The sequence below is a fragment of the Macrobrachium nipponense genome, chromosome 4 (assembly GCF_015104395.2).
Source record: "Macrobrachium nipponense isolate FS-2020 chromosome 4, ASM1510439v2, whole genome shotgun sequence".
Taxonomy (NCBI): Eukaryota; Metazoa; Arthropoda; class Malacostraca; order Decapoda; family Palaemonidae; genus Macrobrachium; species Macrobrachium nipponense.
The window spans coordinates 47,335,294-47,360,387 of NC_061100.1; the positions used below are offsets into that span (position 1 = coordinate 47,335,294).

Consider the following 25,094-nt stretch of genomic DNA (forward strand, 5'->3'; position numbering starts at 1 on the left):
TCTCAGTTAGCGAATGGGCAATGTCTCTCACCAACTGAGAAGGAAATAAATGTTCAGAGAGAGGCGCATACAGCAAAGCGGATCTCTGCGAAGGCGAGACGGCCTTAGTGAGAAAGGCACTATGAACCGCTCTCTTCTTTAGTATTCCCGCACCGAAGAGGGAGCACACTTCCGCCGATCCATCTTGAACCGCCTTATCGATGCATGTAAGGATGCTATGTAAGGTTTTAGGATTTAGTTGTTCTTTTTCATGGGACTTCTTAGCAATAACCCCAAGGACCAATCTAGGAAGTTAAATACTTCTAAGGTATGAAAAAGTCCCTTGAGGAGATGGTCCATTTCCGAAAAGAACCCCATGTTGCTTTCGCTGAATTTAAGGCATGTCTCCTCGACGAGTCTACGAGACTGGAGAAGTCCGATTCAGCTGAAACGGGCAGAGACAATCCCATATTTTCTCCCGTTTCGTACCATATGCCTCTCCTACCCCTTAGTTTAGCGGGAGGCATGCAAAAGATTGTCCTTCCTAACTCCTTCTTTGTCTTGATCCAGGAGTCAAGAGATTGTAAGGCCCTTTTCATGGATATGGCCAGTTTCATTTTCAGGAAAGATGAAGACTTGTGCGCTTTCGTAATTGAAAATAGAGAGCGCGGAGAAGGAGGAGTGGCTGGAGTCAATGCATCTCCATATTCTTCTAAGAGAAGAGCAGAAAGAACTTTGTAATTCGAAAGTCCTTCTCTGTTAGTAACTTCGTCCTCCGAGACGTCATCTAAATTAATAGGCTCGGAAGGAGAAGGCTCCCTTCCCTCCTCTGTCTCCTCTCTTGATTTCTTCCTTTCCGAAGAAGAAGCACTTCTATTAGGAGAGGGGCTAGGAGTAACTCTCTCTTTACGTTTATCATTAGGCGAGTCATGTATAACTGTTTTACGCCTGTTAGACTCCTGTCGGATATCAAGCTCTTCATGAGGAGAATGCGCCTGGCGTTTAGCAGGAGTATCTCGCTGAGAATACTCCTGGAGCCTGGTAGGAGTATCCTGTTTGGAATACTCCTGGCGCCTGACAGTCGTAACACACTTCGAATATTCCTGACGTCTAGTAGGCGCATCTCGCTCCAAATACTCCTGGCGCCTGTTAGGAGTATTAAGCTCAGAATACTCCTGGCGCTTGGTAGGCACATCGCGCTTCGAATACTCCTGGCGCCTGGGAGGAGTATCGAGGTCAGAGTACTCCAGGCGCCTGGCAGGAGTATCTCTTCCAGAATACTCCTGACCTTTGGAAGGCGCATCTAGTTCCGAATACTCCTGTGACTTGGTAGGAGTATCGCTCATGGAATGCGCCTTTCGAATGGCAAGTATATTGCGCTTAGCGGGCGCTTTACTCCTATCAGGAGTTCTCTCTTCTCCAGTTGGCTCTTGTTGCTTGGATGAAGATCTGGGCCTAGAACGATCTACAGTAAAGTCAGGCTCTTTGCGCCTACTTGGGCGCCTGGCTCCTAGTTGGCACCAGACGCTTGGCAGGAGTTACTTCCTTTCCCACGTCTCGCCTGCCTAACGCACCGCTCCCCCCAGAGATGGCCGCCTGTGCGACAACTCCCCTGGAGGGTTCGTTGCGCCCGACAGGAGATCGGTATTTGGATCTCTTAATCGGAAGCCTGTCATCCTTTTTTACGAGTAGGCTCTTTAGAAAGTACTCCTACCAAAGACGCTAATTGCTCCTGCACATTCATCAAAATTTTCCTGGTCGAAGGCTCATTCGATCAGGAGAAGGAGATCTGGAAGGCGCTCGAGAGTCTTTTACATTCCAAGGATCTAACTCCTTTCTAGCCTTCTTGATTACCGAAGGCGCATCCTCTTCAGAGAAGCGCTCGGGGCTAGAATTGAGCTCAGGTTCTTTCCAATTCCTCTTCAGCGGACGTGAAAGCTTCGATTCCTTCCATCCTCTTCTCGGAGAAGGCGAACTAGACGATGAAAAGCACTCACGAAGGACGCTTTTCCTATAGCTGTCCCTGGCAGTCTGAGATGTATAAGATTCTGCCGAGGGGACGCCTGATCGTTGGGGATTCTCCACGACCCCCGTAAGGCTTTCGACTTTCCTTCTCCTCTGGGCCAGGGAGCTTGGAAGAGGTCTAGACCTGGAAGCGTCGCAGAGACGACCAGACGCCCCGTCCACTACACTGGGGACACTAAAATCACTCGAGAAACCACATTCACCTCTCTTACCTTCCAATGATTCCATTTTTTCTTGCATTTTTTGAAGGGAAGCTCTGAATTCCGCCATTTCTGAGGCAGAATCAGAGGGATTACTTGTGAACGGGCTGAAATAGAATGGGCATAATTATGAGAAGAAGAAGAAGCTACAGAACTACTAGACATTTTAACGGCTTTTGTAAGCCGCCTTCCTCTCTCTATCTTTCTCTAACTTCTTCAAGTAAGAAGTCAGATTCTTCCATTCTTGCGCACTCAATTTCTCACACTCATTACATGTATTCTCAATTGGGCATTCAACCCTTCTACAACCACTGCATGTAGTGTGAGGATCTACCGAAGCTTTCGGAATCCTCACCTTACAGCCCTCATTCACACACACTCTGAAGCTAACACTAGAATCAGACATATTCACGAAAATCCAAAGCGAAGTCCAAAAAACAGTCCACGATAGCGAATGCCCAAACAACGATCCAAGTACGTCACCAAAAATCAGTCGAAAGATGATCAAAAGCGTTGTGAAAAAAGAATTCCAGTCAGGAGGAAGTAACAACAAGGTTGATACTACCGGCGACAGAGAGAATCTGATTAGAAAACGGGAATGGTTCCTAGTCCTGCCACCCAGAGCAGGGCGGTAGATCACCTGACCTACCTGTAGCGAGTGCCGCGAAATTTGAATTTCTGTCGGGGACGATGGAGTCGATAGCTATGTATATATCTGACAGGTAAGTTGAATGTATGAAATCCTATAGTACTATACTGCATAAATATAATTTTACTTATTGCACCATTGTGGGATTACGGCGCCTTTGACTGGTCTAGAGTTCCAAAAGGTGTGCGGTGGCCGTAGGCTTTAAAATCGCTTAGCGTAGAAAATCACTTAGCGTCGGCGGCCAGGAACGGAACCCCTGCTGCTAAACCGAGGGCCACTTGTATGTATGTAGGTGTGCATATGATATATATATATATAATAGTATATATAATATGATACATATATATATGACAGTCGGCGCACTTAGTCTTGTCCTCACAAAGGAAATTCAGAAAATACAATGGAAGCGGTGGATTACTGTCCTTTTAATGACAACTGCAATGAACAAAACTGAATACAAAACTCAATAGAGGTACAGTGGACCACCCGTATTCCGTTCTTCGGATTCGCGGATTTCTCTCGGGAACATTTCCCCGCATTATTCGCAGAAAATTCACACATTAGCGGTATTTTTCTATGAGAAATATCCACAATTTCCTGTTTTTTTTATCAATTTTATCATAAGATGCACTTTTTGTGATAAAACTATTAAAAAAACTGGGTATGAAAATTTTTAGTAGTTTTTCTTGAGTTTTAACTAATGAAATAGGTGGTTTTAAGCATTTTTATAGGGGTTCCAAACATTCGCGGGTTCTAACTATTCACGGGGGGGTCTGGTATGTTGGGAATCCATTCCCTCTATGTAATATTATTCATGTATTTTCGTCTGTGAAGAAACACATTCACAGCGGGGGCCCTGTCCCTTTTTGTTTATGTTTGTTTATGCATGCGTGACGGGCACTATGCTTACGTACGCACACCGCCTCATGTACAGCCTCATTTGCCAAATAAAATTAGTTCACTTGCTCTCCTCGTCTTAGTCCTCACAGTTGGTAACCCATACGACGCCTAGTCTAGGTTCTCTGGTACTCCTCAACGCCATTAGCAGACTTGCAACGGCATTTCTTCACAGAAGTTTTGGCGTTCAGTCTTACGGTTTGGCCCGCCATTCACGACTTCTCATCGACAGTAAGTGTGAGTCTGACAAGACGATGGAGAGTTCAGTGCATTCACTTGACTCCTCTGTGTCCGCCCTGACCCCGTGATCCGCGCGATGATCTTTCTTCACGCTCGAGTCCTCCTCGACGCCTGTGCCCGAGCCCCGGACAACCACACTGTCAGAGCCTCACCACGTCAAGCTTCCACCCTTCTGCAGTGAGGACATCACAACATGGTGCTATGGGCAGAAATACAGTTCCAGATCCACGGCATCACCTGGGTCAGCACCAAGGTGGACCTCATCGCTGGGACCATCATAGCGGATGCCTTCAAACACCTCACTCCATGGATGCAGCCATCCTGGGGAGCTGTCCTATGAAGGCCTGAAGAGGGAGCTAATCCAGGTCTTCTCCCTCCCAGTTCCCCAGCAAGCTGCCTAAATTTTTGACCTTGTGGTCAACCCCATGACCACCTCGGATCCCAGACTGGCCTGGCACAAGCACCAGGACCTAGTCTTCCTGCCAGAGGTGGACCACCAAGGACGAAGGCAGGAGGTGAGCATCCTCCGTTAACTCTTCCTTTGCCAGCTCGCGCCCAAAGTCCAAAGCCAGATCCCTAATGCTGAAACCATGGAGATGGAAAGTCTGGTGCAGCGGGCTTTCGCGTTGTTTACCGCCACCCAAGCTGTAAAATTCTCCCCTCCTCCGTCAGCCAACAGCCTACAGCAGGAGGACACTGTTGCTGCAGCATACCAGCAATCGCCAAAGCCCCTCCCAGATGTCGGGCAGTGCCGCTTCCACCGCCAGTTCGGCAGCAAGGCACGAAAGTGCGAGTGTCCTTGCTCCTTCCACCCTTCAAAAAAATGACAGAGGCAGCGTCCAAAACAAGCCCCCATAGCAGCGGCAGTAACGAAGTTCCAACCCAGGGGCTTCTATGTCCAGGACAGCATCTCCGGCCTCAGGATGCTGGTTGAAACTGGTGCCATGCAGTCAGAGTTTCCTTCTTCTGCAGAGGATTGCAACCTCGCCCTCGTAGCTGCAAATGGGACGCCCATCCACACCTACGGCACCAGGGCCCAGACCATTGTGTTCCTGGGCTGGACTTACACCTGGCCCTTTGTCCTCGCTGACGTACTGACCCCTTCTCCTAGGGGTGGACTTCCTCACCCACCATGGCCTCTTGGTGAACGTGGCCCGCCAGCGCCTTCTCAATACCGAGACCTGCCTCTCCTGCCCACTTGCCAGAGGACCAAGGGTGCCTTACATCTGCTTTGTCCTTCCCCATCATAGATACGCCTCCCTTCTCCAGGGGTTACCGGACGTCTTCCGCCCTGAGTTTCGCCAGGTGGCTGTGGCCGCGCCCAAGCATGGTGTCTTCCATCATATTGAGACCAAGGGCCCCTGACACGTCAAGTTTTGCCGCCTCCTGCTGAAGCTCCTCCAGGAAGCTAAGACCATTTTCATAGAAATGGAGAAGATGGGGATCTGTAAAAAGGCAGCGAGTCCGTGAGCGTCCCCCCTCCACGTAGTGAAGAAGGCAGACGGTACGTGGAGGCCCTGCGGTGACTACCGGCGCCTGAACCTCGTCACCACGCCTGACAGCTACCCCCTGCCAAACATGCAGGACCTCACCGGGCCCCTCCACATTGCTAAGGTCTTTTCCAAGCTCGACTTATTAAAGTCATATTTTCAAGTCCCCGTCCATCCCAATGATATTCCGAAGACGGCGATCATCACTCCCTTCGAATCCTTTGTGTTTGCCTTCTCCACCTTTGGCTTGCAGAACACTGGGACCACCTTTCAACGCCTCATGGACAGCATCCTCGATGACTTGCCCTTCTGCATCTGCTACGTGGACAAAATTCTTATCTTTTCCAGATCGCCGGAGGAGCACCTGAACCACGTCTGGGCCATCGTCAAGCGCCTACAGGAGAACGGATTTGTCGTCTGTTTTGACATATGCACCTTCGGCACCGAGAAGGTGGATTTCATCGGCCATGAAATTACAGTAGCAGTTCATCCCATGGCGTCAAAGGTGGCTGCAGTGGAGAAGTTCCCGACACCGATGACCGTCAAGGCCCTCCAAGAATTCATCGGGATGGTGAATTATTACCCAAGGTTTGTCCAGGACATCACCTGCACCATGTGCCCTTTGACTGAGGTCTTGAAGGGCAAACCTAAGAAGCTGACATGGGGAGAAGACCAGCAGCTCGCCTTCACCCGAACCAAGTCTTCCCTCAGTAGGGCCACCACCCTGGCTCACCAGGACCCGACGCGCCCTTGATGCTCATTACCGATGCCAGCAACATCGCATGCGATGCTGTCCTGGAACAGCTGGTCAATGTAGTCCCCACAACGCTAGCCTTTTTTAGCAAGAAGCTCAAACCCACCGAGACTCGCTACAGCACATTCGACTGCAAGCTCTTTGCCATCTACTAGGCTGTCCGCCACTTCAAATATCTTCTGGAGGGCGTCCCCTTCACCATAAGGATAAACCACCAGCTGCTGGTCCATGCCTTCGTCAAGGCGGGCGACGCCTGGTCTGCAAGGCAGCAACATCATCTCACAGCCATCTCCGAGTTTGGGTGCTCCATTGAGTATGTCCCTGGAGGAAGAAATCCTGTAGCCGACACCCTCTCGAGGGTTGAGATCAACTCCCTTCACCTCGGCGTCGACTATGAAGACCTAGCACATGAACAAGCCTCCAACCCTGAAGTACCAGCCTACTGGACCGCTATCACCGCCCTTCGCTGGGAGGACATCCCCTTCAGCCCATACCAGCACAGGATGCCCTTGTCCCCTGATACCCGCCTCCTGCAGGAAACAGGTCTTCGATGTCATTCATGGCCTCTCGCACCTGTTGTCCTGCATGACGACCAGGCTCCTGACAGAGAAGTTCGTGTGGAATGGCATCAGGAAAGACGCTCAGGAGTGGGCCAGAAACTGCATCGTGTGCCTGAGTAGCAAGACGGGAAGGCACACTGAATTGGGGATAGGCTCTTTTCCCTAGCCCAGGCGAAGATTCGGACACATTATCGTTGATGTCTTTGGGCCTCTTCCTCCATCTGACAGTGCCAGATACCTCCTCACAGTGATCGACTAGTGAACCAGGTGGCCCGAGGCCACCCCGATGTCAGAAGCCTCTGCCAAAGCCCTCCTGACCAGCTGTATCAGTCGCTTTGGAGTGCCTGACGACGTCACGACGGACCGAGGACTCGCCTTCATGTCAAAGCTCTGGTCTTCCCTGGCATGCCTGATGGGGACCAAGCACCACACCATGATGTCCTACAATCCCGCAGCCAACGGCATGGCAGAAAGGGTCCACCGCTCCCTCAAGACTTCCTTAATGGCACACTGTCAGGGCCCCAATTGGAAGGCACAACTTCCCTGGGTCATCCTTGGTTAGGCAAAAGGGTTACATTTTCCACGAGTCTGGGTTACCGTCTTAATCCTGTTCAGGTGTGGAATTTTTATTTTTTTTGTTGGGTGTCTCTCTGGTCTTGTCTTGAGGGGGTCGGTAGAAAATCAAGTTTGGTTTATGAATAGCTTCTCAATTATATGGTCAGGATACCTTAAAGACGAAAGCTGTTTATAAATTAGTTCAAATTCCTTTTCCAGGAAATCTGGGGAACATATTCGTAAGGCTCCCTTTCATACATTCACTACTTTAGTTATCATGACATTTCTATCAAGATTGGCATAGCCAGCAACCTATTCTTAATACGTCTTTTCCTTTGATGATAACTTTACTGTCAAAAATTTGGTTACAGTATGGCTAATCCACTGAGTTCTGTATTAGCAAACTTATATATGGAGTATTTCCAAACAGTAATTATAAACCCTATCAAACCAGCAGATATGATTTGGCTTCGCTACGTAGACGATATAACATACCAGAAAAGTGAGTGGGGTGATTATGAAGTTTTTCTATAAAAATCAAATTCCTTGGTCCCTGCATTAAACTTGATAACGACTCCAAATTTACTGTTTTCAGGAAATTACATTCTCACTTTCATACATACATTTTTACAGCTATCATGAAATTTCAGTTAAAACTCGGGATAGCAAGTAACTTATTTCTTGCGAGTCCTGAGAATTTAACAAGATAATAGGATAAACTTTTCCAATGGGGTCTGGGACTCTGACCATATAGACAATATCTTCCTTAAGGCAATGATGAAGCAGATTATGACAATTAACCCTTTCATATCCAACTGACGTAATAGTACGTAAAAATACTCTATCCCCTATCTATCCAACCAAAGTAGCGGTACATAAAATTTACCAAAATTTTTCGTACATGTGGTAGGGGCATTTTTTTTTATTTTCGGACAAGTAGCGATTTCCATAGGCTAGATCATACCTTGGACCGTGTATCTTGGGTATCAATACGCCAGCAAAGTAGTTTCTGTACTGCGCATGCTCGAATCCCTAGCGTAGTAAAATTCTCACAATGAAATCAGCTAATCGCACCTACACTTCCCTCTCAGTGACCCCAAAGCCCTTTTTCTTAACTCTCCCTTTATTCTTCAACTTTTCCTCTACATTTCCGTATATTTACAAAGTAATTTCTATGAAAAATAACCGAAATAGGGCTCTTCAAAAAATTGTTATTCTAGCAATAAATGTTGACAACGGTAAAATTTTTTTCGTTTCGATCAATTTATAACGTCAAAATGAAACTGTTGCCGTATCCAAAGCCATTTTTCTTGACCTTCCCTTTATTCTTCAACGTTTCCTCTACATTTTTGTATATTTACAAAGGATTTTCAATGAAAAATAACCGAGATAGGGCTCTTCAAAAAAAATAATTTTCTAGCGATAATTCTCACTATGCGCTGGGCAGAGCACTATGTTTCTTATCCTCTTTTCTATCGATTTTTTCACTGGCTGGACTTATTCGTTTTCCATTGATTTATAAGTCAATATTTAGGGAATTTTATGGCTTTCTCCAAAAAGTAAAAAATAAAAAAAAATTCATTCGCCTGACTTTCATAGTTTTTGGGTTAGGAACGAAAATATAAAAAAAAAAAAAAAATAAAGATTTTTGTTTTTTTGTTAAATAACTCACATTTTTTCATATTTAGAGGGCTGGGACTCTTCTTCTGACAATTCCACCATAAAATACTAACATTTAGAAAAAAAGGACAGCAAAACAGAACGCTGACATAAAAATGATATTGTAATGATACAATTAAGTTTGTTCATACTTACCTGGCAGATTATATATATAGCTGTATTTTTCCGAATCCGACAGAAATTTAAACACTTACGGCACACACAGTGGGAGTCAGGTGGTTAGTACCCATTCCCGCCGCTGGGAGGCGGGTATCAGGAATCATTCCCATTTTCTATTCATAATTTTATTTCCACTGTCTCCTGAGGGGAGGTGGGTGGGTTCTTGATTATATATATCTGCCAGGTAAGTATGAACAAACTTAATTGTATCATTACAATATCATTTTTGTTCATGAAACTTACATGTCAGATATATATATAGCTGAATCCCACCTTTGGTGGTGGGAGTAGACAGAATAGAAGATTTTAGGAAACATATATATGCAGATAATTGATATCTTGATTCCTTACCTGTTAGCATAGCTGACTTCGTGGTTACTGCCGCATAAGTCTGCTTGTGCTACTAGAGTTGCCAGCAAGGTAGAGGACCTATAAAGCTGGTGCACTCCAGATGATCTGTCAACAGGGGCGAGACCACGACGTGACTAGACCATTGACCATACAAATGAGGGCAACGAAGTAAGCAAAACCAAACCACCTGGCGTAGCCTACCAAAAGTATCCCACATAGACTAAGCTAATGGAAGGGAGATCCACTGCAGGCGGTCAACCCCACAACCATAACACAAGTTAAAAACTCCCCTAAACCATTAAAGGATAGGATGAGCGCTACCTCCTGCCCCCAAAACAGTGTCTGCAGCGACGTATGGTCCGAGCGAGTAACAATTTTCGTATGTTGCTTCACCTCCCGCCAAGGTAGTGTGAAGCGAACACCGAATTGCTTCGCCAATAAGTGGCGCCCAAAATATCTTTGATTGCCATATTTTTGTGAAAAGCCACCGAAGTAGCAATAGCCCTCAACTCGTGGGCTTTCACTTTCAGAAGCTCCATGTCACTTTCACTACACTTTTCATGGGCTTCCTTAACCGTACTTCTTAAGAAGAAACGCCAGTGCATTCTTCGACATCGGAAGATCTGGTTTTTTCTTTTTTCACAGAGCACCACAAGTTCTCCGAAGAACCTCTGCATGCTCTGGTCTGCAAATAAAACTTGAGAGCCCTGACAGGACACAGGACTCTCTCAGCTTCAGGTCCCACTAGCTCCGACAACCCTTTGATCTCGAACGTCCTCGGCCAAGGGTTTTGGAAGGGTTTTTCTCTGCTTTGCTAAGAACGTAGGACTTAAGGAACAAACTGCACTATGATCCTTGAACCCAATATGCTTGCTTATGACTTGAATTTCGCTAACCCTCTTCGCCGTCGCCAGAGCGGTTAGGAAAATGGTCTTCTTAGTAAGATTCCTAAGCGAAGGGGGGGGCGGATGGGGTGAGGCTAAATGGAGCGGTTCAAATTGACTCGACATGAGAAACTTAAGTACCACGTCTAAGTCCACGATGGTACTTTCGGTTGGAGAACTTTCACAGTCTCAAATGATCTAATGAGATCATGAATGTCTCTATCATTCGCTAAGTCGAGTCCTCTATGCCTGAAGACCACAGAAAGCACGCTTCTGTAGCCTTTAATCGTGGGAACGGCTAGTTTCGCTTCTTTCCTAAGGTGAAGAAGGAAATCTGCTATCTGGCTCACAGAGGTTGAGGTGGAGGAAATGCCCTTCCTTCTGCACCAACTTCTAAAGACAGCCCACTTTGATTGGTAAACTGCGATTGAGGAGGGCCTCCTTGCGGTGGCAATCGCCGTTGCCACAGGTCTTGAAAAACCCCTCGCTGGCCAACTTCTTGATAGTCTGAACGCAGTCAGACTCAGAGCGGGGAGGTTTTTGTGGTACCTCTCGAAGTGGGGCTGTCTGAGTAGATCTTTCCTTAGGGGCAGAGTCCTTGGAAAGTCTACTAGGAAGGACATCACCTCCGTGAACCAGTCGACCGCTGGCCAGAAGGGGGCGATGAGGGTCATTCTCGCTCCTTCTGATGCAGCGAACTTCCTCATTACTTCCCCGAGGATTTTGAATGGGGGAAAAGCGTAAATGTCTAGTCCCGACAATTTCCACAGTAGGGCGTCTACTGCCACTGCTCCGGGTCCAGAACTGGGGAGCAATACAGCGGAAAACGTCCACATGAGGACGTCCCCACAGCTTCCATAGCGCCTGGCATACTTCCTGATGAAGGGTCCATTCCGTCGGCAGAAGCTGTACCTTGCCGACTGAGAAGGTCCGCTCGCACGTTTTCCACGCCTGACACAAATCTTGTCAGAATCGTGACGTTTTGCGACTTCGCCCAAATCAGGATATTCTTCGCGATGGCGAACAGAGAAGGAGTGAGTTCCCCCTGTTTCCTGAGGCATGCCAAGGTTGTGGTGTGTCCGAGTTTATCTGAACCCACTTTGTTGGAGACTTCCTCTTGGAAGAACCTTAGAGCAAGGTAAACCGCTGAAAGTTCTTTTAGATTGATGTGCCAGGACACCTGTTCCCCTCTCCAGGTGCCTGACACTTCTCTCCCTCCCAGTGTTGCTCCCCAACCCGTGGAGGACGCGTCGGAGAACAACACTAGGTCGGGGTTCCGAAGCTTGAGCGAAAGTCCTTCCGCAAGCTTCTTTGGATCCAACCACCATTTGAGGTGCTTTTTCACTTCTTCCGTCAAAAACAAGACCTCTTCTAGATCCTGTTTGCGTGACCAATTGCTTGAGAGGAAGAACTGAAGTGGTCGGAGGTGCAACCTTCCCAGAGAAACAAACTTCTCCAGTGAGGAAATGGTCCCCAGCAGACTCATCCATTCCCTCACCGAGCATGTTTCCTTCCCTAGAAAGGCTGACACTTTGTCTAGGCATTGAAGTTGTCGCCCCTGGGACGGAAAAGCCCGAAAAGCCACTGAGTCCATCTGAATCCCCAGATAGACTAAGGATTGAGAAGGAGTCAGATGCGACTTTTCGAGATTCACCAGAAGTCCCAGGGACCCTCGCTAACGACAGAGTCGTGTGAAGGTCCTTCAGACACCGTCTTGCGATGAGGTCGAATAAGCCAGTCGTGGCTAGGTAGAGAGAGATCCTTATTTCCGCAAGATGGAGCCACCTCGCAACGTTCTTCATAAGAACCGGTGAACACCATCGGCGCCGTGCTGAGACCGAAGCAGAGTGCCCTGAATTGGAAAACCTTCTTTCAAGGACAAACCGCATGGTATTTCCTTGATCGGGGATGGATGGGGACGTGAAAGTATGCGTCCTGAAGGTCTAAAGAGACCATCCAATCCCCCGGTCTTAAGGCTGCAAGCACGGATTAGGTGTCTCCATCTTGAACTTCTGCTTGGTAACGAAGCGATTTAGACTGCTGACATCCAGAACGGGGCGCCACCCCCCTGACTGCTTCGGCACTAGGAACAGACGGTTTGTAAACCACCCCGGAGAACTCCGGCCGAAGACCTGTTCCACCGCCTGCTTCTCGATCATTTGATCTAGTAGATCGTGAAGCACTTTCTGCTTTTCTCCCTGATACGAAGGAGACAAATCCTTGGTGTCGAAGACAGCGGGGGGGTAACATCAGGAAAGGAATTCTGTACCCCTTCTTGACGATGTCCAGAGACCAAGCGTCGGCACCTCTCTCTTCCCATGCTTTCGCGAAATGTAGAAGTCTGGCTCCTACCGGTGGCTGAAGGACTTCCCTCTCACTTCTTGCTCTTGGAAGGAGCGGGAGTCTGCCTCTGAAAGAGCCTCTTCCTCGAGGGGCTGGCTTCGAGGAAGAAGCAGATCGAAAGGGCTTCGATTTCTTCAAAGCAGAGGACCCAGAAGACGAAGTAGTAGTAGGCTTCCTAGAAGACTGTGCCAGAAGGTCTTGGGTTGCTTTCTCCTGGAGACTGGCAGCTATGTCCTTTACCATAGACTGGGGGAAGAGATGTTCTGAGAAAGGAGCGAAAAGAAGATCCGCTTTTTGCGCTGGTGAGACCGACTTTGCAGTAAAATTGCAAAAAAGTGCTCTCTTCTTAAGCAGTCCCGTGCTGAAATGAGCAGCCAATTCCTCAGAACCATCCCTGACGGCCTTGTCCATGCAAGACAATACACTGGACAGCTCCCCAGACTGATGGAATCAGAACTCCTGGACCTGGCATCCAATACTCCTAGGCACCAGTCAAGAAAATTAAGACCTCTAGTGTCCTGAAGAGCCCTTTAAGGTGAAAGTCTAACTCACTATGCATCCAAGAGACCTTAGAGGAAGACAGAAAAGATCTTCTGGCGGCATCCACAATACTACCAAAGTCTCCTTGAGCTGAGGCTGGAAGCTTAACTCCGACGTTTTCTCCCGTCTCATACCACATACCAGCTTTGCCACAAAGTCTTGAAGGTGGTAAAGCGAAAGAAGTCTTGCCTGAAGCTTTCCTCTTTTCCATCCAATCATGGACCTTTCGAAAAGCTTGCTTCGTAGAAAGCGACTTCTTCATTTTCACAAAGCCCGAGATCTTAGTAGCTTTGGATGACGAAAACTGAGAGGGAGGAGTACGTGGAGCTTCAGGTTGGAAAGTGTTCCTGCAAAGAAAACTGACTCTAGCAAACGAGTCAAAACCTTGTAGTCCGTCGAAACTGGAGCCAACTGCTGTTCTTCGTCCACTTCGACGAAAGCGTCACTAATTTCCTCTTCAGACACTGGAGAAGTCGGAGGAAGTAAAGAAGAGTCACGAGCTTTCTCAAAAGAGAAAGAGCGGCGAACAGGAAGAGTTCCCGCTTCCGCTTGCGCTTGCGGAGGTGGAAAACTGACGTCCGTAGGCGCGCGCTTGGCGTCCGAAGCCAATCTACTGGCGCCGACTGAAGCGTGCTCGACTGCAACAGGTGTACACCTGGCGTCCACTGGCGCGCGCTGAGCATCCATTGGCGCGCGCCGAGCGTCCACTAAAACGCGCTGAGCGTCCACTGGCGCCCGCTTACCTTGCACCGAATCACGCTCGGCGTCCACTAAAGCGCGCTTGACTTTCACAGAAGCGCGCTCGGCATAAAAGAAAACGCGCTTCTATCAACAAGTTTCGTAGCAGCGGAAACACAGCTTCACGAGAGCGAGAAACGAATTTCTCGCCTCCTCTAGAAAGTTGCTGGGGAGCAGAACGAACTCTAGAGGGAGACTCAAACGGAGAGAGAGACGAGCGAGGAGAGGGAGAGGGAGAACGCCTCGACCTCTTCACAGGAAGATTGTCATCCTTCTTACGGTGACGTGGAACAGTCTCTCTCGAAGAAAAACATCTCGAAGTTGCTGCTGAAGAGACTGGAGAATCTGCTTGTAGGTGAAGCCTCCTTTTCTGGGGAGGGGCTGATCCTGTGAGCAGGCGAGTGGCGAGGGGACGCCTTCTTCCTACTCCCAGGAACCGCCACTTCACGCACCTTAGAGCGACTGCGGCGCTCGAAAGAAAACATCTAGGAAAGACTCCGCCTCCGAATAATCCTTACGCTTCTTCTGCGGAGGAAAAGCAGCAAACGCACTATCAGGCGACGAGCAAAGTTCGGAGAACAACTTGGACGTGAAGCGTCCCGAACGCGAGCCGTCCTTTTCAGCGGACGTGATGCGGTATGGAGAGCTCCACCCCTTGCGCGGGGAGGAAGCTTCAGAAGAAGAAAAGCACTCCTTGAGAAGACGTGCACGCGCACGCTCCTTGGCAGTCTGGGTAGGTTCGTCAGAAGCTGCCGAAGGCACGCCAGATCGGTGGGGGTTCCTCGTAACCCTCCCCTTCGACTTTCGACATCTCTCTCCCCGTAATCTGGGAGTCAAGCAGAGGTCTAGGTCTAGAGGCGGAATGAGGCCGATCTGACGCACCTCCACTACACAAGGGGCACTTTCACTCCACTTCTCTTCACTTTTGCTCTCCAGAGCTAACACTTTTGATTCTAAGTTACGAATCGATTCAAGGAATTAGCGATAAAGTATTACCTTCTACCGACACTGTTTCAGGGGCCGGAGGCAACACTACAGGGGTAGGAGCATAATCTACAGAAGGAGGGTTAGCAGGAGAATCATTAAAATCTTGCCTACCTGCAAACACTCCTGGAGGAATGACCTCCTTAACCTATCTCGCTCAAGTTTCTTAAGATAGGTTTCATACGCCTTCCATTCCGACTCTGTTAATCTTTCACACTCCTTACAACGACTTTCAAACGTACATTCATTCCCCCTGCAAACTTTACAAACAGAATGTGGGTCTACTGAAGCTTTCAGTAGCCTACCTCTACATTCGGACATAGAACAAAATCTAGCGCTAGCAGAACTAGACCCTGACATCTTGATCAAAGAAAAATCAATACCAAATTCAAATCAATCCAAAGTTAACGTGTGCCAAGCCACCGATCCAATTCAGATACCAAAGAAAAACCAAAAGGGATACTCAAGTAGCTAGTAAGTTTCCAAAATCTGGACGGAGGTGCGCAAACAGGTGTTTTCAGCACCGGCGACAGAAAAATTATGAATAGAAAATGGGAATGATTCCTGATACCCCGCTCCCGCCCCGGGGGCCCGCGGCGGAATGGGTTTACTAACCACCTGACTCCCACTGCGTGTGTCGTAAGTGTTTAAATTTCTGTCGGATTCGGAAAAATACAGCTATATATATATCTAACAGGTAAGTTTCATGAACAAATTTAAATTTTTGCTGAATTTTCAAAATAATAATTTTTTTGCACTGTCGAGCTCTCCCATACACCTCGGATATCTGGGGACACTGTGCTCAAAACTAAGCGGATATGAAAGAGTTAACAAACCCAACGCTGGCTTAGCATGACCCCAGGCATCACCTAAGGGCATATCTCTCACTATATATTTCACAAATGTAACTTCTTCTGTCATTCACTACTTGATAAGGGTGGGAGTCAGTCCACCGAAATATACAGGCAGTCCCTGGTTATCGGCGGGGGTTCCGTTCCCGGGGCTGTGCCGATAAGCAAAAACCATCATTGACTGAAACACGGTGATTTATGGTGTCGACAATTGGTTATGGCAGCAATAACTGGAACTCGGCCCCCTCATGGAGCTATAAATCACTGATTTTGGGATCGCTGATAACCGAGTCTGCTGATAACAAAGGATTGCCTGTAGTCCTTAGTTTTAAACTAGAGTGTTTTAATGGGCCTTTTATGCTTGAGATATATATCATATATATATATATATATATATATATATATATATAGATATATATATAATATATATTATAATATATATATATATATATATATATATATATATATATATATATATATATATATGTATATATCAACCAAGAAGGCATAGAAGAAGGCAGCATTAAACATGTCACTTTATTCCTATAGTGACGTTTTGGGACCAATGTCTCATCATCTAGGCTAAAATAAAAGATAAAAACTGATTATACAATACAGCATAAAATTATTTTTGTTGACATGCAAAACACATTGAATAAAGTAATACAAGGAGTTACAACACTGAAATACAAGTTACTCTAAAAATTAAATAAAACAAAATAAATAAATAAATAAAAAGGTATTATTGAAAATAGGAGTACTAGTTAAAAAGACACCTTGTCTCAAGGATGTTCGGTTGCTGTATGGAAAATGTATCTAAAGTAAACAAGAAGAAGGGCGTGGTTTAATCTATGTACAAGGGAACAGATGAAGAGTGGTTGTTTAAGGTGGGAACAAGTTTCTTTATAGCTAGAGATTCTAATATTGGAAGGTGGTGTCCGTATGGACTTGATAACAATATCTTGAAATCCTTATAGTTTATATTATTTTTACAAAATTTCTCATGATTCCTAATGTTAGATAGTTCTGGGTTGGACACTTTTCCACCCTGTACGGAAACTAATACCCTTATGCGCATCACATCTCAACCTTAAGCAAACGGCATGTTTCAAACTTAAGTCTGCCTATTGCATCGGCAGCAAGTATAAATATAGACAACACCGGATTGCATTAAGGGAGGTAATCTCTCTTTATGATGCAGCATATTAGCGATAGTCCTAGGGTTCAATAAGACAAACTCAACATCAACAGCTGGAAAATGATTAATTAAAATTCTCCTTAAGTGAGATAAAAAAAAAAAAAAAAAAAAAGTTGGTGTCATGCATGAAAAAAAAAAAAAGAGGTGTCATGCATATAAGGAAATTGTATATAAACTTGAATCTCTGGGCCAAATGCATTGCTGTTGGATGATGAAATGAAATTTCCAGAATTTTCCTGACATATTTCAAAAAGAGATTATTTTAAATCAAATTATTACCCTCCTAAAGTACATCTCTTTGTATAAATTACTGTATAGTATGGTACATTTAAGAAAAAGGGATGTATCTGGAAATTTAAACAATGAACTTACAAGAAGAATGCATATATGATGTGAAACAAATGGCTGTGCTATTCCTACAATTCCTCCCTCATTTTTGACTGACTTAAGCTTACCATACTGTTCATTTCAATCTTTACAAGAAACATAAAAATTAAATGTTAGTTTCCCATGTAAAAAAATTATTAAATATTTGAAGATCATAAATCAATAAAATATATAATCACACAACCATATATAAAACTTTTGAATAATGTCTTGTCAACATTTTTGGACAGGGTTACTCTATACCTGTCACCTCAGGTTCACTACTGCCATATTTTTGTCTAAAAAAAGACACTGTGTGAACTGTAGACTTTTTACTATTTTCTTAAATGAGCAATAGTTTTAATGACTAGGTGCAGTTCAAAATAATGAACAATATCTTTTGAAGGTTACAACTACTGGAAGAAAGAAGTAAGCTTAAGCATTCAAAGCTTCATTGATCTAGCCGTAAGCACAAAAGTCACTGTTTTACATCTTTAATTCTTTTATTTTAGTTTTTAACAATGACCTTATCTGAAAAGTTTATTGTAAGGTGCTAATGAAAAATGCAACAATACACTAAGGTGCAATATAAACAAAAGTATGGTATGCATTGCATGTGGATGGTCGTGCATTTGTCTCGTAGTTTTGTACCATTATGAGTATGTTCCTCATTTCAGTCTTTCTATTAAAATTCAAATAAAAATTTGATTTAAATCTTTATGTGTCTGCAGGGCTTAACAAAGATGTATTAAAGCATACTGTTTATTTATTTGGTGTGGTATACAAAAATATACAAAATCCTTACACCTTCCAAAATATGCTGTAAGCTATCAGAGTTTAGGCAGTCATATATTATTTGCTGGAACCTTGTGTAAATATGCAATGCCCTATACTGTATTTCCTAATCAACACAATTTTCATACTCACATTTTATTACAAAATGTGCAGTGAATAAAATAATGATACACAATAGCTTATGGAAGCTACAATTTGCATAAATTTGACAAATGAACTAAAAACGTATATATGTACATGAAATTTACGTGATTTTAAATAATAAAAAAAAGAGCAATTCAAACCCATCAAAAAACTGATTTGTTTATATTAGAAGAAATCTTGGAGTCATACATAATTACTATGCATTTCAGGGACTGCGAGTCATCCCTTTTCTCAAATATCTTTCAAACTCATTATTTGATCAAAATGGTACTTTAACACAGTGTACAAGACACCTCCTGCTAATTTTTGGTAATAGTATAGTGTATTGTCAAATGATGTTAGCTAAGGCGTTAACTCTTGACTTTTAAAGCGCCATATAATCGGCGATTTATGGCACCATAACATACCTAACAGAGATGCCATTTTAACTGGTTACTGGCACCATAAATAGCCGAGTTTTGGTTAATATCGGTTTTTGCTTATCATCAATCCAACAAGAACGGAACCTCTGCTGATAACCAGGAACTGCCTGTAACTAAGTCTCTATCATATAATCTATTACTTTGTCTATTATTAACCTTTGGAGTATATATGTGTATATATATATATATATATATATATATATATATATATATATATATATATATATATATATCTATATATGGTATATATACTCCAAAGATTAATAATAGACAAAGTAATAGATTATATGATAGAGACTTAGTTACAGGCAGTTCCTGGTTATCAGCAGAGGTTCCGTTCTTGTTGGATTGATGATAAGCAAAAACCGATATTAACCAAAACTCGGCTATTTATGGTGCCAGTAACCAGTTAATGGCAGCTCTGTTAAGTATGTTATGGTGCCATAAATCGCCGATTATATGGCGCTTTAAAAGTCAAGAGTTAACGCCGTAGCTAACATCATTTGACAATGCACTATACTATTACCAAAAATTAGCAGGAGGTGTCTAAAATTACATAAATTAATTGGGAGTAGGCTAGAGCATATGACAGTTACCCTGTTCACCAAGGTCTGCTCACTTCCCCCAAATCCCCAAGTAGGAAAAGCTTGGTCTACTTCCTTATTTCATCGGCAAGTGAATTGCCGTAAAGAAAAAAAAGAAGAAAATGGGTATAATTTGGGGGAAACTACTATCAGTGTCATAACATCATTGTGTGTATGTTTCTCTACTCGTATTACACTACAATTTCTTTTCTACTAATGTAACTTAAGGATGTCATTCTTGTACCTACTGAGTTTAGTAAATGAGTTGAATTTCATGCATGTTGAATTACAGTCGACCCCTGCTATTCGCAGACTCACATATTCACAGATTTTTCACATGTTTGCAGAGTTATATATATATATATAATATATATAGTATATATATATATATATATATATCTATATATATATATATATATATATATATTATATATTATATTTATATATTTACATATATATATGTGTAAATATATAAATATATATATACTCTGTGAATATGTGAAAAATCTGTGAATATGTGAGTCTGCGAATAGCAGGGGTCGACTGTAATTCAACATGCATGAAATTCAACTCATTTACTAAACTCAGTAGGTACAAGAATGACATCCTTAAGTTACATTAGTAGAAAAGAAATTGTAGTGTAATATGAGTAGAGAAACATACACACAATGATGTTATGACACTGATAGTAGTTTCCCCCAAATTATACCCATTTTCTTCCTTTTTTTTCTTTACGGCAATTCACTTGCCGATGCAATAAGGAAGTAGACAAAGCTTTTCCTACTTGGGGATTTGGGGGAAGTGAGCAGACCTTGGTGAACAGGGTAACTGTCATATGCTCTAGCCTACTCCCAATTTATGTAATTTTAGAAAATACAATATCAATAATTAAATGAACACAGATTTTACAAAAACCAACATATTTATAGCATCCAATATTACCTAATACAGGCAGTCCCCATTTATCGGTGGATTCAGTTAATGATGATACAGTTTTATGGCCGTTGTCTAGCGCCATAAAATCAGCGATTTATGTTGCCATAATGTGCAGAGTTCCAGTTATTGGCACCAAACGTGCCATAAATACTGAATTTAGGTTAATGGTGGTTTTTGCTTATTGGCACCCCACTGAAAACGGAACTGCCAGTATAATATAAAAGGCAGGAAAGTGGGGGCCTTGAGATGGGAAGGCCAGGAAGGTTGGTTGAGGGAGGGATGAGGAATGGAAGGGAGAAGGAGGGAGGTAAAGAGGTAGGGAGGGACAGGATGGAGATAAAGGATGATCAAACTCATAGGTAGATGATGCTTGGCAACACCATATAAGTCAAGAGTAAATGCCTTAACCAATAACGTTTGACAATGCACTATATTACCAAAAATTAGCGGGAGGTGTCTTGTATACTGTGTTAAAAGTACCATTTCAATCAAATAATTAGTTTGAAAGATATTTGAGAAAAACGATGACTCGCTGGCCCTGAAATGCATTGTAGTATGTACAGAGAACTGCCAAATAATAGCAAATTACTGTAGTTATCTCCAACCTAATGATGACTATATCATTTCAAGCAGTTTTCGAGCTTAGAAGGGAGGATGAGAGTATGGTTACACACCAGGGAAGGTATACCTATTAATATTGTAAAACAGCAGGGTTGTTGTCTATTAAAATTCTTACTAGATACTTGGAGTTCAGAAAACCTGCTTTTATATTACAGTTAATATATTTAATGAGTTTAGGCAACTGTACATTATTTGTAGTACTAATGTCTAAGTATTCAATGCCCAGTACATATTTCCTTATCACAACAATTATCACAATCATATTTTATTACTACAAGATATTAACCACCAAAACATAATATAACTACTATACACAAAATGGGGAGGGATAAACTGAAAAGACATTCATATAATCGCTCATGGAAGCTACAACTTGCATAAAATAGACAAGTGAACTGAGAACATTCACTAAACATGAACCTAATTTAAATTATTTCAATGAAAGCTATTCAAATCAATATGCAGACAACTAGGAAATTCCTTTGTCAATCAACAAATGTATTTACTTAATAACTATAATGTAAAAAAAAAAACTTCGAGTCACACATACCAGTACTAAACACAGTTAAACAATGAGAAAATCATAACAATGCAATTATTTCTAAGCCAATGATGGCAACATGTATCATTTCAACCAAATTCAGGTAGGTTGACGAGAGCATTGGCACAATTAGTAAGGTGCAAAACAACATGACTGTTGTCAATGAAAATTCTTAGTACTTGTAATACAGTACACCTCAGACCAGGGAAACTTTGAAGTCAGCCAATTTAAGAAATAAACACCTCAATGGAAAGTTATGCTGTAAGGAAGAAAATTCTAAAAAAAATGTCAATACCTTTCACAAGGCACTGAAAATGACTATTTACAACCCCTTGTGAGCCCTCTTTTACAAGGCACTCATAAACTTTACCAAGTTATAGATGTTTTTTCTATTGAATAAAATTATTTAATTTTGTGATATTATAATTATAGCTCACACAATATCAAAACAGATAATAAATAAATTCAGTAACAAATTCTGAGCATATTCGTTATAAAATATTTATGTAAATTTACTGAGAATGAAGATGCAGTAACTTTTAGGGATTTATTCATGTTTTTTCTATTTCTTTGCACATTTCTTTGTAAAATTACATCTACAACTGACATACTATCATAAAGGATAAGAACTAAAATCAACAGCAACCCTTGGTATATTTATGAGCAAATTTATAAGAAGACATAATGTAAGACAGTGAAGCAGTACATCCTCCCTTGAAGTCAAGACCACAATTAAGCTCCTGAGCCACCCAATCTCTAACCTTAGCCAGTCTACAAGTTGCCATTAATGAATTTATGGGCTAAAGAAGTAATGACGACTCTTTCCCGCTTGATTCCCCCAAATTGATGGTGCGTAACAACGTTAATCACCATGAGTCGCTCTGTTGTCCAACCAAAACCTGGTATCGCTACTCTTGTGAGCATGTCCATTCACTTCCAACCAAAACCTGTTATTGCTACTCATGTGAGCATGTCAATTCACTAAGGGTTAATATTAGAGTTGGTAAATTTAATTAATATGCCCTTTCATTAATATATAATATATATGTATATGAGAGAGAGAGAAAAAAAAAATTTATATACAAATTTGTAGATGCGTATTCAGCGTACATTTTTGAGTAAATGCTTTATGACAATTAGCACAATTAAAAGGTCTTTCTCCAGTATGTGACCGCATATGAACTTTCAAATAATAGGCAAACAAAAATGCTTTATTACATATACTGCAAACATGTTGCTTTTTACCATCATGTATTTTTTTGTGTGTGTTTAAACTACTCTTTTGAGTGAAGCATTTACCACACTGTTCACATTTAAATGGCTTTTCTTTAGTATGACTTCTCATGTGTGCTGTGCGGTAACTAGCATAAGCAAATGACTTTTCACATATTGGACACTTATATTGAGTTTCCCCTTGATGTCGACCTAAATGATTTTTTAGAGTTCTTTTATCACCTAAAGCTTTACCACATATATTACATACAAAATCTTTAGTTTTTCTGTGTTTCTGCATATGACAAGCCAGATTACTTCTATCCCTAAAGGGTTTTCCACAAACTGGACAATTGAATGGCTTTTTGATGGGTTCTTTGGTATGCTTTCGCATGTGAGTCTTGAATTTTCTTTGAAGGGGAAATCCCTCCCCACAGAACTCACAAAGAAATTTCATTTCTAAAGAATGAGTCAGCATATGCCTTCTAAGAGTTTTCTGTTCTGCAAAAGCTGCTCCACAAATATTACAAGTTGGTTTGCCTGTCAGGTGCATTTTCACATGATTTTTCAGATAAACTTTACTATTATATACCAATTTACAAATGCTACACACAAATGGTGGGTTTTTATGCTCCTTTTTATGGATTTCATGGTCAAATGTATTTTCAAAGATTTTTCCACAATATTTACATAAAGATTTTTTTACTGAATATCTATAAAATATATTCTTATGGACTTGCGTTAAGTGTCTAAACAAAGAAATCTTGCTATTATATGATTTTTCACATATGTCACATTTAAAAATGTTCCCAGTCGACTTCATTTTAGCTGGAACCCTGCCACTATGTTCACTAGTAATGTGTTCCATGAGACTAGTTTGCTTTTTAAAAGCTGCTTTGCATATCCCACATTTATAAAGGTTATTTGGGTGTGGTATTTTCAAATGATTTTCATAGGTACTCTTCACCATAAACCCTTTTCCACAGTCATTACAATGAAAGAGTAAAAGTTCTGAATGACATTTTCGCAAATGCTTACTTAATTTGCCTAAATATGGCTCTCCACAAACAGAACAGTGGTAACTTGTACTGTAATTATTTGCAACTTTTTTCGGTCTTAATTTAACAGAGTATGTACTACAAGGAACCTGGTTTTGGATAACATTACTCTTTTTGGAGGCTGTCCCATTAAACAAAAAAGTTTCTATTTCTTCATCATTAATCTCAACCTTTATTTCAGATCCTAAAAACATCTCATGATCAGCAACTTCACCAAGGGCAATATCAAATGGGATTATTTCTTTGCTCTCTTGATTACATGGCTTATCATCAAACTCCAAAACATGATTTTTACAACTTGATTTAAGAATATCATCTTTGCACAAAAGGCTATGGGCAGAAGTTTTACAACGCTCGAAACTACAGGTGGTAACTTCTCTCTCTGATCTGGCATGAATATCTTTACACTCCATCCTATCAGAAACATTATCATTACATGCACCACTATTTTTTCTCCCTAAAATAGAGGTACTGTTACTTTCTGATTCCACAATTGCATATAGCTGACTACTTTCTGTATAAATTACATCTGCACCAAAACATACCCCTGGAACTGTATTGAAATGTTCCATATTTATTCAAATCTAAGCTTACATGCAAATAATTAACATAAATAAATAGAAAACATGTAACAATAAGAAAGCCACAAACAACAATTTCAAGAAATTTACAATTACTGCAACAAAATTTTCAATGCAAAATCCTCTAGATGTAAAAATATGATTGAAAGCCTCTAAAATAAAATGTCTTTACATTTAATGAAGTTCAGGATTAATTAGAAAGTTCAACATCATTAATTATTAACAAGAATTTACAGTGTACCAAACATGATAAGAATGATTACAGAACTCCCATACACATTTCAATCAACATAATTGTTCGACCCAATTCAACTCTTACTTCATGAGAATGACATAGGATTTTTAACTGAAACAATTTTTTAACTTCTAGTACACTACACACTTGCAAAAATTGTTTAAATGGCTAAAAAAAATAAGTGCAGTAATACCTCTGATTCAGGTTCTATCAACTTAACCTAATTAGACAGTAGTGACACATTCATACCACAAATGCAGAAAGTAAATCAAACCATAACACAGAAATTCTATAAAGTCAATTATAAAGTGACATTTCAAACCAAATTGCTTTTCAGTTTTACAAGCTATGACATTGAAAGCACAGACATTGTTTCCACTTCTGCCTCAAAAGAATTGCCATATCATATATAGAATACGTTGTGGTGGTGGTTGCACTGAACTTCACATTCAACCTGTTGGAAGTGAAAATAAACTAACACAGATCATTAACTGGAACATCGCTAATTTCAGACAACTACGG

General features: G+C 42.3%; 1 protein-coding gene across 3 annotated transcripts in view; it reads right to left on the reverse strand.

The window, feature by feature from the left end:
- Positions 1 to 25,094, reverse strand: part of LOC135210912 (oocyte zinc finger protein XlCOF6-like) — a 95,773-nt gene that overhangs the window by 26,317 nt on the left and 44,362 nt on the right. Inside the window, exon 2 of one of the 3 annotated variants that reach the window (XM_064243863.1) lies at positions 22,100 to 25,026. The exons of 1 other annotated variant lie outside the window; for it this stretch is intronic. In XM_064243863.1, coding sequence (XP_064099933.1) covers positions 22,562 to 24,328 — 1,767 coding nt within the window. In that variant the 5' untranslated portion in view covers positions 24,329 to 25,026 and the 3' untranslated portion in view covers positions 22,100 to 22,561. Of the gene's footprint in view, positions 1 to 22,099; positions 25,047 to 25,094 lie in introns of those variants that run through there. One more of the 3 variants, XM_064243864.1, reaches the window with a different exon arrangement.